A 16,640-nucleotide genomic window follows, 5' to 3' on the forward strand; every position below is an offset into this window, starting at 1 on the left:
CCAAAGTGCAGTGTGGACTGGTGAGGTGTGAGATGATTGTAGCTATTACATAGACTGACTTTTTTTATTTTAATATTTATGTGTTTCTTTTAATGTGTATTAGAAAAGATATAAAGCTAGCACATCATAATTCCATCAATATTGTATAAGACAAGGCTACATTGGAACAGCAAGTAAAGCTAGAAATATTAAGGAAATGGCAGTGCGTATATCGCAAAAATTGAGAAAGTAGTTAGGTGGATAGCTGAGGTCTGTTCTAAGTAAATTCTATTAAACTCTTGTCGAAGACATATAAAAGCCATTTCATTTTTCTTACTAGTATTCCAACTCCCTCTTCTACCTATAATAGGATGCTTTTCTCTATCACACAATCGCATCACCACACAAGACTCAGAAGATTTCTTTGTCATTAAAAAAAAAAAACAGTAATGCCCACTGGAGGAAATTCCATAAGAGAAAAAAAAATAGAGTGAACAAAGGAAGTCTTATAAAATCCCACCACCCCAACTTATCTGTAGCTTTCATTCCCCCTTCAGAATTCTTTCCTGTCTTTGAACCCTTGTGTAAACTTTTTATCATAGGGTAGATGTACTTTACATTTTTCATTTTAAATTGAGCATATCAGATTGCTTTATTGCAAACTCCTCTTTGCTGTGTTTTTTGCTCTCAGCATTGTTGGCCACTTGTCATTCCTCAAACCTCACACAATCATTTCTCAAACTTTACTTTGACCCTGGTGTCTTTGTAAGTAAAATGGAATTTACACTGTAGTTCAGGCGCTGGAGTTTCAGCCTCTTCTCCAAATACCTTACCGAGGAAGCTTTAGACACCCTCACTTTTCTTGTTTATAATTTTCCATGGCGTTTTATAATTTAAAGTTTTCACGTGAACCCTATCATTCCATCTTTTGCCTCTGATCTCCCTAGGAGGCCTTGTATCTGTAATATCCTCTCACCAATCCCCTAAAGTCTCTTTCCTTCCCCATTTAAAAGTGTTTCAGAAATCCATGAGGACTCCATGTCCCATGGTATGTAGCTGATGCCCTCTGGTTTAACCTGCTTAAATAAAGCATTCCCACTGTACTCTCTCTCCCCGTAACCTGGCTCTGGGCATTTCAATTTACCTTTTTCTGCATATTTATACAATCAAATTATTAGCATACTGCCTATCTCATCCATTATCTAATATGTAGCTTTAGTTTTAGATATGCTCCATATAAATGTCCATTACATTATTTTGGGTCAAAACATGTTTGAGATCAGGAATCATGATCATTCAATGTCCAATGTTTTGGACAATCCTGGTATGTGGATAATTAGACTTCTAAGGAGTGTTCTGTAGAAAGTTGAGCACTGTAGAAAATGTGCCTAATAAATAGAAAAAAATAATAACTGGTTGTTCTTTTTGTGAATTTTTTAAAGGCTGGATTACAGTGGACCTTCCAGAGAGTTTTTCTTCCTGGTATCCAGAGAACTCTTTAACCCATATTATGGCTTATTTGAATATTCAGCCAATGACACATACACAGTACAAATAAGTCCCATGTCTGCTTTTGTAGACAATCACCATGAATGGTAAGTATTTTTTTCTCCAACACTTTTCTTCAGCTGATTTTCTGTGATATTAGTTTTTATAGGAACCCACGCTTTTTTTAAAAACATTTTTTCCCTTGAAGAAAATCATATTTTCAGTTAACTATATCATTTGACTCTTGTTTGTGTTGTCAAATTTAATATACAGGCAGTCTCCAAGCTAGGAATAGATTATGTTCCATAAGACCAATTTTAAGTGAGTTGGGTAGAATTCAAAAGGTTTTTTCCACTGAAGGAAAGTTGCGGGTGATGTTAGGTTCCCAGCAAGACCCTAAATCTCTCTCTGCAGCTTTGGGCCACTCTGAGATCTGACGGGGGCAGGTGGGGGGTGAGTAGGGGAATGTCCTGACCCAGAGGTCAGGCAGCTTCTGGAGCAGCCCTTGGGGAAGTGGCTAACACTGGGGGAGGGGCAGAGCAGCTGGGCTGTTGGTGTTCTAGGGGGAGGGAGGGCGGGAGGAGGGGGTGCCCTGGAGGAACGGAAGGTGGAAGGGAATGCTGGCAGGCAGGCAGGAGTGCGGAGTCACAGCAGTGGCCCCTTACCCTAGTGACTGGTTCAAGTTTGTAGCCAGGAATTGCCCCTTTCCTAATTTCTCACACAAAACCAAGGAAAACTGGGCTAGGATTCCCATCTGGGAATTATTTATTCTGAAAATCCCGAATTGCACTCTTTTCATGACATTTTTTTTTTACATGCCTGCATTTATAGACTTGAATTATCTTTATAACCCCCGTTTGCTTGTTCCTGTTCATTTTCACTATAGTAACAAAAAAAAGAACATGAGTACAACTCATGGAAACAATTTCTTTGAGTCATGAGGTTAATATTGGTGGGTGGAGGGCATTAAGTTTTAGGACTTATTCTTCAAATTAACTTCCATTTAACTACAATTTAGAGTCCTCCTAAGAGTAGCTATGGCAGTTATACTAACATAAGTGGATAAAGAAAAACAAAGCTGCTGGACATTCATCTTAAAATGGTTGCCTAACACTAAAATTACAAATGAATAGTATGAACCTCAGTGTGGATTTACACTTTCGGAAGGCACCAGGCTTTCAAAGAGCTAGAAACTTGAATACTTCTGAAAAAGAAAATACATGTACCTCTCAGCAAACCCAGTCGTGACAGATATATTTAATAAATTTTCCAAAGTGATTCAGTATAGAATTGAGCACTGAAATTTTAAAGAACAGAATGTCCCATGAGGAAACTCCCTCAAATGTACACATACATAATTCTTGGGTGGTGAGTTATCATCAAGAGAGGGGTTTGAGAGAGAACAGAAATAGGAACTTTCTCACTCTGAGACTGGGCTTTTCCTCAAAAGGGAATTGCCACTAGGTTTGCATTAGAGAAATCCTGCTAATATTCATGCAAGCAAACTACAAGCGGACAATATTTTTACCACCACCACTGGTCTCATTCTGTCAACATTTCTTAGAAGTGATTTAGGGAAGTTTCACTGCCATACTAACAGGAAATTCATGTTGGCCATGTAGGGTGCTACATGGTGGACATTACTGACATGGGGTGAAAGTGGAGCAGTGTCTCTCTGAACATCAGAGTGAAACAGATTTCTTCTACAAGGAGATGTGAATATCAGCCTAATGAAGACCCAGCCTGCAGTGCACACAAACTCTCATGGACAAACTTAGATGATTGGAGCTGGAAAGCATTCATGAGAGCAAATAGAACCATTCAGAAATTGCTCCATGGGGCTTCCCTGGTGGCGCAGGGGAATTCCCGATGCAGGGGACACGGGTTCGTGCCCCGGTCCGGGAAGATCCCACATGCTGCGGAGCGGCTGGGCCCGTGAGCCATGGCCGCTGAGCCTGCGCGTCCAGAGCCTGTGCTCCGCAACGGGAGAGGCCACAACAGTGAGAGACCCGCGTACCACAAAAAAAAAAAAAAAAAAAAAAAAAAAAGAAATTGCTCCATGTCGTGTAAGCCATCTCCTGCTTTTCCTTCACAGGTTCCGGTTCAGTGGTAGGATCCTCGGTCTTGCACTAATTCACCAGTATTTGTTGGATGCCTTCTTCACACGGCCCTTTTATAAGGCTCTTCTCAGAATGTAAGAGTGTTTTTATTGCTTACGTAATTAGCATGTAAAGAATGTAATATTTCCTTTATCACAAAGGGTCTTTTGACAATGTCATTTATCGGCTCACTATCTCAAATCTATTATTACTTACTTAATAGTGATTTAGATTTCTGAAACTAATCAACTAATATAATTTCAAATGTGGTTACTGGATTTTTCCAGCTTCTGTTCCTTTATTCCTGTCTTGCTCCCAAAGGCTTAGTTTTGCTCCACTCTGAATAATTCATTCTCATTTGTTGCTACACATGTGTCTTCAAAACACTTGTACTTCAAATACAGTGCTGGAATTCCTGTGGTATTAATGCCGATTATTAATAGAATAGTTGTGGCTTAGTCTTGGTGACTCACAGCCCCCCATCTTTCACAAGATGCATTTTACATTTTGCTTTATGCAAACTTTCAACTGTTTATTCTTGGTTCATATTTTCCTTCTCCTTTTTTTAAAAAATTTTTTTGTTAGAGGTGGGCAATATTTTTAAAGTCCCATATTTATCTTGAGATCTCTCTATATGCAAGACAGTAATTTACGATGGCAGATGAAAATTTAGCATTCACAGAATTTTTTCTTCATTGTTAGCACAATGAAAGATTACAATTATTGTGAAATGTAGAGCAAACAGTTTCTGTCCTAGAATCAGTAGTCATTTACAAGGCTGAACAGAAGAAGGCAACTATCTGTGAGGGTAGTAGCTCAAACTTGCAGTGAGAAAACACAGAATGATTGCATGGCTCTGACCAGCTCATTCCTTAACCAAGGCCATGTATCTGCTTTCTGTAAAAATGGAAGCCTAGAGCTCAATTGAAAGCAAAGTATTTCTAATGGTTCTTAAAGAGGGTCAGTAGGAAGACTTTTGCCATCCTCCCTTTTGGTATATGGACCGATGAAGTCCTGGGCACCTGGACACTGGCTTCTGCCTCTCTGGTTCTTCTGGCCCATTTGCATCTTCCCATTTCATTGCCTTATCTCTCATTTTCCATTTAAGCTTCCTGAAAGAGTAGTCTACACTGACTGTTGACACACCCTCAACACTTTTTAGCATGGCTTTTTTTCCCACCAATAACCTATGGAAGCTTTTAAAGAATGTTTTTTAGTCTTTATCTTAATGGACCATTCTGCTGCTTTTGATACTGTTGACCCCTCCCAACCCCACCCATTTCTCTTGAGTTCTTCCTTCACTGGCCTATGTGACACTGTGCTCTCCTGGTTCTCCTTTTACTTTTATGCCTCCTTTGTGGATGTCTTGACTTGCCCTTAAACCTCGATGTTCCTGAAGCTTCCATTCTTGTCCCCTTGCTTTTCTCTCTCTGTGTGCTCTCATGGGATATCTCTTTACCTGTCTCATCTACTCTCCAATCTGCAGACATGATCTCCCTTGAGTCGTAGGCTCAAGCGGTCAACATTCCACTGAATATCTCCTCTTGTATGTCTCACAGGCACCTCAGAATCAACATGGTTAAAACTAGACTCATCAATTTCTCCTGACCTAAAAATGTACCTTCTCCCTTATGCCCAGTCACGGTTCAAGGTGCCAACATTCTCAAGTCACTCTGGTCAGAAATTGGGTGTCAACCTTAAACAGGGATGGTAAATACACAACACAGTTTCTTCTCTTCCCCACCTCCCACCCCATTCCCATGGGACAGGTCACAAATCATTTAGGTACTTTTCCTGCTGAACTCCTGTGGCCTCAGGAATTTTTCAACTTTTGGCCCTCAAGACTGGCAATGAATCAGAATTGTCTTGTAACTTGAGTTCATTTGCCATCCCGTTTTAGATATACGTCTTTATACTACCCAGTAAAACCATTTATTAATTTCCACATCACCTCCTAAATAATTCTTAAATTCATCTTCTCTACCCTAATAGCTGTGCCCTAATTAAAATCCTTATCTTATTTATCTTATTTTGGCCAGATTACTGTAGTGATCTATTAATTGGTTTCCACCCAATGATTACCACCCCCCCCCCAATTTTAAGTAATCCTCAACACTGCCACTTCCAGAAGGACAATTTAAAGTCACACCTCATGTCTCACCATGTCATTCCCTGTTTTAAAACCTTCAGTAGTTCTGAATCACCAAGCTCCTTAGAATGACATTCAGACCTGCTCCCAGCTACCTTTCCAGCCTCATTCTCTAGACATTCTGTCTTGTGGTTAACTCTCTGGTGCTGCCAGTATGCTTGGAAAATCTGTATACTCCATCCCTTTGTGCTTTGTTCAGGTTGTCTTCTCCTGTCTCTCTTTTTCCCCTTCTTCTCCTTTTCATCCATTCCCCTTTACCTCGCTAGCTTGAAACATCCTGCAAACTTTAATATAGGTATCATCTGCTCCAAAAGGCTTCTTCTAAATCTCCAGGTCAAAGTAAATGCTTTGCATGTTTGCTGTGGGAGGTCCCTATATCTATCTACCTTATCTTTTTTTTTTTTAACTGAAGTGTAATGTACATATAAAAAAGTGCACTAATAATAAGTGTTACCCACCCTAGGCTATCACTTATCACCTTATGTTAACTTATCTATTTGTGTCCCTGTCTCTCCAACTAGACCATTTGCTCCTTGAGGGCAAGTAGCTATTAAGATATTTGGCACATACTTGATGCCTAATACATGTGTAGACTGAACTAAACAAAATGGTCTTTGAAATTGGACTGATGGGAGGAAGTTTCAAGACAACCAAAGCAAATCAATTGCTACCATCTTACAACAGGGTCATATAATAGTAACTCCACCTCATGTAGATCTTCTCTTAGAAAACCATTATAATTGTAGAGCAATTCTGTAGCTTTCAGTTTTCAGAATCACAGAAAGAATAAGAACCATGAAGAGAAAAGGGACGTATGTGAATGTGGATCACAGAATCTAGTCTTTAAAAAAAAAAAAAAAAGTTAAAGTGCAGTATAGAAACATACGAAGAATTTCTAATTAGGAGAATGATAATTTAAAATTGTATAACATAGGCTTCCCTGGTGGCGCAGTGGTTGAGAGTCCGTCTGCCGATGCAGGGGACACAGGTTCGTGCCCCGGTCCGGGAAGATCCCACATGCTGCGGAGCGGCTGGGCCCGTGAGCCATGGCCGCTGAGCCTGCGCGTCCGGAGCCTGTGCTCCGCAATGGGAGAGGCCACAACAGTGAGAGGCCCGCGTACTGCAAATAAATAAATAAATAAATAAATAAAATTGTATAACATAGCCAAAAATACTGAACCCAAGTTGTCAACTAGTGTTCCATTTCCAGCTCTGGCATTAATCGTGGGTGACTGTGCAAATGGCAGCCACTCTTTGCACCTCCAGTTCTGTGTCTTAAAAGATTAAACAAACTGAGTGATTCCTAAGGCATTTTATATATCAGAATTTTTCAATTTTATGTCAAATTTCTGAATTATTTCATTGGTTTGGTTACTGACTTTGACGAAGAACACTACAGAAATCACTGCCTATTTTAGTTGATCTTGTTCTTGTCATTATTTCTTAGTTTCTTTCTTCACAACTCTGGGTTTTTGCTAATAACCATGACTACATTTTTTTTTCTATCTGTTTATCATCTTAGTCTCTGTGACCTGAGTGATCTAGAATACCTTGATGAAGAATTTCACCAGAGCCTGCAGTGGATGAAAGACAATGACATCCATGACATCCTGGACCTCACGTTCACTGTGAACGAAGAAGTTTTTGGGCAGGTCTGTGTGTGTGAATAACTGGTGACTAAGTGTGGTAATATAAGGCTATTGGTTGGTGAAGAATTAATTCAGTGGCCTAAGATCAGATGCTTATTTATTTGTGGTTGGTTGGGTGGTTTAAACCCAGGTTTATGTACAGTTACAATAATCTTGGTTACAAAGGTTATTCTAATGCCGACTTCAGATTAAGATTTTCTGATTTATAGACTGCACTATTTGTATGTTGTAAACAATCTTTTTATTTCCAACTAAAATATCCTCATAAGATATTAGAATGTGCCTTGTACTAAATACAGTTTTTAAATATCCCTGCTACCCCAGAGTTGAATATTAAATTATTTAATTGGCCCTTGTACTTAACGCTCATTCATGTTTAACAACTGAAATGGATTGTTTTGAAGCTGAGGGAAAGTAAACAATATTTTGGTGAAGGTTTGGAAAAGTTTTTTTTTTAAAGTTGGTAGAAGAGTTGGTCAGAAGATTTTCAGAAATTATATACTAGTTCATAATTAATATTCTTAGTTAAACATTAATACTTGGCTGGTCTCCTGAATTTTGTATTTTGGAAAAGAAGTTCTCAATTTAACATTCGCTTGAATGTAATTCTGCTTCCTTAAGGTAAACCTTTACCTAAATATTGGCTTTCTATATGTAGTTGATTGTGAATCCTAAAGGAATTTGTGAAAATGTCTTTTTGTCAAACATTCAAATAGCAGTGGGACAGAATCTGGAGCCCCTTTGTTTCCATTTAAAAGACTTATTTGTTTAATCAGGATTTAAAGCTTAACCTTGCAACACACACACACACACATATATATATATATTTTTTTTTTTTTTTTTTTTTTGCGATACGCGGGCCTCTCACTGCTGTGGCCTCTCCCATTGCGGAGCACAGGCTCTGGACGCACAGGCTCAGCAGCCATGGCTCACGGGCCCAGCCGCTCCGCAGCATGTGGGATCTTCCCAGACCGGGGCACGAACCCGTGTCCCCTGCATCGGCAGGCGGACTCTCAACCACTGCGCCACCAGGGAAGCCCTGCAACACATAAATTTTTAACCACTGAGGCTCTCAGATGTCTGTTCATTGCTTAGTTTTCCTTGAGCATCGGTGGGTGCCTGGGCACTGTGCTGGTGCCACACACCCTGCTTGTGGGATGTACCCAGGCCAGGGCAGAGACAGGTAGCTGGCTGATTCCAGCTCATTAGTAGCAGTAGTCTTAGAACATCAAGAGTATTGCTTTATGGTCAGCCCTTTTGTTTTTTAATCGCAGATTACCGAACGAGAATTAAAACCAGGGGGTGCTAACATCCCAGTCACCGAGAAGAATAAGAAGGAGTACATTGAGAGGATGGTGAAATGGAGGATTGAGAGGGGTGTTGTGCAGCAAACAGAGAGCTTAGTACGTGGCTTTTATGAGGTAAAGACAATCAGCAAGAGTGGGGTTCTCAGTCTGGTGTCAGCAATACCTTGGCCCACCTCACTGTACTTCATATGTGTGCAATATTTCCATTTCTCTTTGGTGTATTTACTGTTGCTATTTCAATTCAAACACTTCAACATTTTTTCCTATATGTTTTAAGAACACAAAAAAGCTTATTGCCCTGTTACAAGAAATCACTGAAATAAAATGACCTGCATTCAAACAGCATTTGACGATTTAATGACCACTAATAACATTTAAGTCACGCATTTTACTCATGCTTAGATATGTGTAATCAGATCTCATGCCTGATATGTGAAATGATTGTATCTGAGGGTCAGAATGAGTTGTGACAAGTATTCCATATGACTTCTTCCGTGAAAAAGCCATAGCTAAAATAAAGATAAACTGTGAAAGTGACTGGAGCACTAGATCTTCTCCAAAAGAGAAAAAAAAACTGGATTAATCAATGACCAATTATAAAACAAAAATTCCGTTGAAAACCTCATCAACCTTGTACTAAAAATATATTTGTGGAGAGCTTTACATGTTTTAAAGTGCCTCCACAGAACACATCCAGAGTATTCCCAACACTCCCTGTGCCCTCCTTTTCTGATGAGGCTTAATTATAGCTGAGGCTTCTCCAGGTTCTTAAGCCGTATCCTGTATTCTTTTTATTCCACAGGTGGTGGATGCCAGGCTGGTATCTGTTTTTGATGCAAGAGAACTAGAACTGGTCATCGCAGGCACCGCTGAAATAGACCTAAGTGATTGGAGGAACAACACAGAATATAGAGGAGGTGAAATTTGACTTATAGATGGCTGGATTTAAAGTTTCAGATTAGAGGGAAGCAAGCAGTTTGGCACGTTGGCCTGGATCCAGGACAGGCAGAGGCACTTGCACTCTAATCATAGGTCTGAGGCAGTCTCCTTTGAGACCTTGGGCAAGGCACATGCCCTTCTTTCCCTAGCTACCTCATCTGTCAAGTGGATGGAGAGCTGTTTACACACCATCCAAGGATGTCGTAACTCTTAATTGTTAGTGAAGAAATGCGGCCATAGGAACATCAATTAATTGTTTTATGGTGTTGTTAGTGAAGCACCAGGGAGCTCGTATCCAGCTGGTCAAACTCCACCTATCCTGCCTTCATTCTCAGACCTGAAGAGGCATACCCTCTGAGCTTCTTAATGAACAGACACAGTTTTTCTACATTTCACTTGAACTGCTTACCAGTTGTAATTCACAGTTGAAACCCACAAATGGAGTAAGATATGGTTCTCAGATTTCAAGTTTCTTGAACAAGCCCTTCTAAAAGTCAAGCATTAAGTTCAACTGAAAAGGAAACTGCTGTAAGATTAGTTAAAAACTACACACGTGGGCCTCCCTGGTGGCGCAGTGGTTGAGAGTCCGCCTGCCGATGCAGGGGATACGGGTTCGTGCCCCGGTCTGGGAGGATCCCATATGCCACGGAGCGGCTGGGCCCGTGAGCCATGGCCGCTGAGCCTGCGCATCCGGAGCCTGTGCTCCGCAACGGGAGAGACCACAACAGTGAGAGGCCCGCGTACCGCAAAAAAAAAAAAAACAAAAAAAAAAAACTACACACGTCACCAAATGGGAAGCTTTAGGACTGCCATTTCTGTAGATCAATACAAATTTTCAGTTAGTAATTGGCATCGAAGCCTTTGAAATTTGACTGCTGAAACAAGATGCTTGGAAAGGGACCTGATGCTAACCCAGAGTTAAAGTTTTATCCAATACTTTTAATCAAAGAAAGAATACATTTTCTGAAATTTATTGTAGTGTTATAAAGTGTTCAGAAAGTCGTGACAAATGACGGTTGGTTTTTGTTTTTGTTTTTGAACTCAGAATATAAGAGGTTAGCAGTGGTTCTGAACTTGGAGAGTGAAGAATACAACCTTTAAGTCACTGAATTAATCAGTTAGCAGACTAAAATGAGAGCTGAGCAGTTCTCCAGTTATCTGTAAATTGAAACAGAGATTAAAAAAAACCCAACAATTAAAAAGTTTGGAGAACAAAAAATACTTTAACATTGGCTCAGTTGCTTTTGTTTTGGCCTCTGCTTGGCTCTTCCAGCCCATCACTGTTGCCCTGGGCTGGCCTTGCCCGTCCATTTTCTCTGAAAGACGATATTAAACTGCAGTGTCTATTGCTGCTATTTCTGAAGTCCAGTTGCTGTAATAACTCTTTTCCAATTGGCCCCGTGTATAATCCAAATCTGACCTTGGCTATTATAACTTTGTTAACTATTTTCACTGACTAGAACACAGTTTCTCCAACATGCTACGTAACGTACATCTTACCATAAATGCTATTAGCTCATTCCTTCCTCCCGTCCCCAACCCCCAGGAGATTCTAATAGCAATGCCATTCATCAAGTCAGCCAGTTTTGTATTTACACAGTATAGACTTTTATTCACTGTATATGACTAATCGAGTACCTATTTCTATGGTTATTGTCAATCTTATCAAATGAAATCCTTGGGAGGAGAGGGCTGGGGGGAGGGGGCAGGAAAATGGTGAGATGCCCAGCTGCCATGTTTGCTAACCCAGCTACTTGGCACTGAATGAAGGGGCGGCTTTGCTGCCATTTGCCATATGTTCACAGGGCAGCTGTTTATAGAGAATAGGATGAGACATTTTCACTCCTCCTCCTTCTTCAAATGGTTTGGCACAGACAGCAAAGGAGAGGCTTAAAAGGGCTGATTCAAAGGGTCAGAAAACTTTAAAGCTATAAAGAGCCAATGCACTTATTTTATGGATTAGAAAAGTATTTGCTCAGCACCAAACAGCTAGTCTTTGCCAAAGGCAGGACAAGGAGCCTATGCATCTCCATGTCCAGTCTAGTTGTATTTGCCCTTCATTTGGATCCCTTTCTTCTCCAAGGGCATCGCTGATCAAATGGTAAACAGTAAGGCAAGGTTCTCCCCAAATCCTACAGCCATGGACACATGTGAGGAAAAATTTGAATGAAAATGGTTTCTACCTACCTTCTATTTAGGACTTATTGCTGCTGACTCAGAATTAGAGTAGCTCTCTGCACATTGAATATGTCAGCTAATTGGTTTGAATCCCTAACTGTGCCTTAATCCTTGTCAGCCTTCTCTCTGAACTTAATTTTTCTCCGCAGAAGGTTTTAGAATCCACAGCTACTGCCTTAATCCGCCTGTGGGATGATACTTTTGACATTTTATTAAATTCTAGTAAAGTATGGAATAAAAGTAACATTTAGGTTGATGATTATTTGAGATTTATTAGTTGAAGGAGTTAAAGTAATAAACTTATTTTCCCTTTTTATTAATAAAAAGTAATTTGCTTTTAAAATATGAACATAATATATAGTTTTAAAATGGTTTGCAATTATATATTGATTTGAATAATTATTTGATTTATGTCTCTCCTTTACCAGAAGCCCTGTGAGGGACTATTTCCTTTGCCATTGTCCCCCAAACTTAGGACATTGCTTGGCATAGCAGTGCTAGAAAATTATTTCTTAAATAAATGACCAAAAGGGTTAAACATTTCCAGTAAGAGCAGTTATATTTTTCAGAAATGATATGGTTAAAATAACTCATTTGTTTTCTTCTCTCCACTAGTTTCATTTAGTGACCACTAAATGGAAACAGAGGTTTCTTGGTTTCATTTAGTGTTTTGTTTGACTTCTGACACTCATGTGATCACATTTACAGTGTTATTCCTTGGTCTTAAATTATAAATAACCTTTAACGAATCCAAGATGATGACTTATGTCTGGGGGTCTTTTGTCGACTTGCCAGTGTCGTGGTGACTTAAGATAGAAAACAAAGTAACACGGGCTTTCATGATTGGTTTGATAGGATATCATGACAATCATATTGTAATTCGGTGGTTCTGGGCCGCAGTGGAAAGATTCAACAATGAACAACGACTAAGGTTGTTACAGGTAAGATGCCATTAGTTCATCTTTTTAATGCATTAATATAGTTATTGTTGGAATTGCATATTTTTAATAACTGCTAAGTATACTCAATAAATATATTCAGGTTTATCTGCGTATTCGGGATATGCTGTCTTCAGACTCTCCTGGCTGCATGGGTCTGTGGTTCCATCACTATGCAGAACATCCCCAACCTAGTCCAAGCATGTCATTAGAGTTGTGAGGAAGTACCAACTCCCATCCAAGAATCCCAGCAACAACATCTGCCTTTACAGCAGTTTGATCCCTTCCACAAGAGGTCCCTGGGTACTCTGCAGGCCAGCATCCCTGGCAACTGAAAGAGATAATCTTCAGTCCCTTAAGAAGTGACCCAGTTCCTTGATAAAGAGTCCTTTCTTTTCTTCCATCTAACGTTCCACAAATTTGAGATAATATTGAAGTTTAAGAATACTGGGAAAACTAACTCATTTTCTTGCGGTGTTTATAGTTATACAGGGCAATTGCTGGCTGGTTGCAGCTAAAGAAATATCAGACATGAGGAAGCCTTTTGGTCACTCAGGCAAAGCCTTACAAGTAGGCTGGATCTTGGCTCCTTTGGATCACAGATCTGGGTCTCAAATTTGCAGGACTAGAAGTTCTTTTTGTTTTTCATTCACCTCAGTTCGATCGGGGACTAATGCTAAGTTGACTTGGGTTCATTGATACGCCCACTTTATTCATCTCTAATGAGAAGTATACATGGTTTGAGCTTCTAAGCTGGTCAGCTGTACAGGATGCTGTATCTTCTACAAATCCTCCACATCCCCTTTCTCTTTATAATGCTCTGTCCTTCCTTGGTATTCTCCAGCTCTTTGTCAGAATTCTCGTGTTACAGCTGTTCTATGTCTATAAAGTTTTATCTTTTGAGCTTTTCCACCAGTGAGCAGCAGGCTGCCCTTCCCCAGCACCTCTGCACATGAATGATGCCAACCTTGCCTGGAGCCTGGTCTCTTGGCTTCACCTTCTCCTTCTGTTTTCTTGGGTGGATAGTTTGTCACAGGCACATCCAGCATTCCCTATGAAGGATTTGCTTCTCTCCGAGGGAGTAACGGCCCAAGAAGATTCTGTGTGGAGAAATGGGGGAAAATCACCGCTCTTCCCAGGTAAAGTAGAAAATATTTCTTTACTGTCACTACAGTGTTCTAGGGAGGACCTTTAGCTTATATATATATTGATTGATTACCATTTTTATGCTGAAAGTTTGGGAGAGTGGAAAAAACTTTTAGAATGAATTTACCTCAGATTACCTTTTTAAATGAAGGAAAAAAGGTCTTCCTGGTCATACTTGGAATACATACATACATATCTTTTTTTTTTTATTGGAGTATAGTTGCTTTACAATATTGTGTTACTTTCCACTGTACAGCAAAGTGAATCAGCTATACGTATACATATATCCCCTCTTTTCTGGATTTCCTTCCCATTTAGGCCACCACAGAGCACTGAGTAGAGTTCCCTGTGCTATACAGTAGATTCTCATTAGTTATCTATTTATACATAGTATCAATAGTGTATGTTCATACATACATATCTTAAAATACAAAACGCAACAGAACCAAAGCATTTGTAGCAATAGGAAAAGCAACGTTGGTCATCATACTTGTGGCTTCTTATGATTGTGGCTCTAATTTACGTTTCCAGAAGCTCTAGTTTTAAGTTTATCATTGGTAACTATTTAGAATCCCTTCACTAAAAATGACCATTGTGGTTTCTAAGGAATATTAAATTATATAACTGTGCTCTGTGCCTCTTCAGTCTCTATCATACATGCCTTACCTCCCTGGGAATGCTCTCTGCATTGTACTCTCATTTGTAATAAGATGATACATTTCCTTGGAGTGGAAAAATTTGCTTTTCTGCTGCTACTAATAAATGTAAGAGACTAGTAAGGCAGTATTTGTGAGTAAAAAAAAAAGTGTTTTGGAGGGAATGGAGCAAACGAGCTGAAGCAAAAGAAAAGGAGGGAGCAAATGAACAAAAGAGGAGTGGAGAACGGTTGGTTTCAGAACTCCTTTATCTAGTCAGCAGTAATATATTGAATTTTTGAGGTAAAAAGGATTGCCTCTCATTTTACTAATAATAAAATTGCAATCTGGGGAGGTTAAATCTTCCCAAGTGATATTAGGTTCCCCAAGATGTCATCCTGAGTTTCTTTAAGTACAGTCAGCCCTCTGTATCCGCAGATTCAACCAACCACAGAATCAACCAATTACAGGTCAAAATTATTTTTAAAAAACATTTCTAGAGGGCTCCCCTGGTGGCGCAGTGGTTGAGAGTCCGCCTGCCAATGTAGGGGACACGGGTTCGTGCCCCGGTCTGGGAAGATCCCACATGCTGCGGAGTGGCTGGGCCCATGAGCCATGGCCACTGAACCTGCGCGTCCGGAGCCTGTGCTCCGCAACGGGAGAGGCCACAACAGTGAAAGGCCCGCATACCGCAAAAAAAAAAAAAAAAAAAAATTCCAGGAAGTTCCAAAAAGCAAAACTTGAATTTTGCTATGTTATGGCAACTATTTACATACATTTACATTGTATTAGGTATTTCAAGCAATCTAGAGATGATTTAAAGTATACAGGAGGATGTGCATAAATTAATTATATGCAAATAACATGCCGCTTTATATTTGAGCATCCGAGATTTTGGTATTCCCTGAGGGAACCCTGGAACCAATGCCCTGGGGATACCAGGGGACAACTTTACAAGTGACTTTGAGAAACCTGTTAACAAGACTGTCTTCTTAGCAATTGCATGACACTGGTTCTTAAGAATAACGTTCTAAGCATCAACATGTGAAAAAAAGCAGTGCTGAAAATGTAGATACAGAGAGCAATGAGTAGAGCAAGCTCAGGGCTGGCCTGAGCCTCTTCAGTCGCTTTGGGTGCATCTCAGTCTGTGAACAGAGGCACTGCATCCAAACACCTAAGTAATTAGCTGGCTTACCTGGTGTTCCAAATGTAAGAGACTTTAATTTCATTATTTAAAGAAGTATTTTATTTTGTTTATGTCCAAATCACGCTTTTTTCCCCTCAGACCAAATTTGCAACTCAAAAGCAGATTTACAGTATCTGAGTAGGACCTTTCACTTTTCTGAGAAACTCAAGGATTAGCATTAAAGAGGCCGGGAAGGACAGATGAATTGTGTTCTTTCTCTTGAAATCTGTTTTTGTAAAGACTTGCTTATGTAAAGTAGATGGAATAAACTGTAACAATAGGCAGATATATCAGCTGTTCGTATTTAATCACTGTAATTTTCACCAAACCTGGTGAGCAGAGAAAGGCAATTTGGTATAAACAACGAACTTTAGTTTCCGAGAGACTGGGCTCTATCCCAGTTCTGTTACTTGCCCACAGTGGGGTCTTGGAGATGTTGCCTAATTGTTCTGAGCCTCTGTTTCCTCATCTACCTTGTAGGTTAGTAATTCTGAAGATTAAATGAGATCGTTCATATAAAACATTTACTATTGACCCTTGCCCTGAGTAAGCATCCAGTCGATGGTGGCTGCCATTATGATTTCTGTCACCATTGTCTGTAATATATGTCAGACTGTAGCCTATTGGAAAGAGCGCAGGGTTGGGAGTTAGACCACCTGGGTTCTTGCCCACCTCTGCCACCAGCTAACTCTGGGACCTAGAAGATCACTTGGGCCTCCATTTCTCCATCTTTAAATGGCCAGGGAAGGGGTGGTATATTAGGTTTAGTGGAGCAATAACTAGCACCAACAGGTTGCTGAAGAATCTTGGGGGTCAGGCCCTGTTCACTTGTCTGCTTCCCCTGGAGCTCCAGGAAGTTCATGGGCTGAGTCATCATAAATGGTGGGGTTCTTCCCATTGTTGCATACATACGGTTGAGCAACAGGCGTTGTTGTTTCTTCCTTTCT

General features: G+C 40.0%; 1 protein-coding gene across 2 annotated transcripts in view; it reads left to right on the forward strand.

Moving 5' to 3' along the window:
- The window catches only part of HECW2 (HECT, C2 and WW domain containing E3 ubiquitin protein ligase 2), a gene marked incomplete at both ends in the record, with an annotated part of 235,382 nt that overhangs the window by 206,055 nt on the left and 12,687 nt on the right, over positions 1-16,640 (forward strand). For both annotated transcript variants that reach the window (XM_079710019.1, XM_079710018.1), the window contains 7 exons: positions 1,422-1,574; positions 3,563-3,661; positions 7,238-7,367; positions 8,639-8,785; positions 9,474-9,588; positions 12,644-12,729; positions 13,753-13,865. In XM_079710019.1, coding sequence (XP_079566145.1) covers positions 1,422-1,574; positions 3,563-3,661; positions 7,238-7,367; positions 8,639-8,785; positions 9,474-9,588; positions 12,644-12,729; positions 13,753-13,865 — 843 coding nt within the window. The remainder of the gene's footprint in view (positions 1-1,421; positions 1,575-3,562; positions 3,662-7,237; positions 7,368-8,638; positions 8,786-9,473; positions 9,589-12,643; positions 12,730-13,752; positions 13,866-16,640) is intronic.

The sequence above is a fragment of the Hyperoodon ampullatus genome (assembly GCF_949752795.1).
Source record: "Hyperoodon ampullatus genome assembly, chromosome: 8".
NCBI lineage: Eukaryota > Metazoa > Chordata > Mammalia > Artiodactyla > Ziphiidae > Hyperoodon > Hyperoodon ampullatus.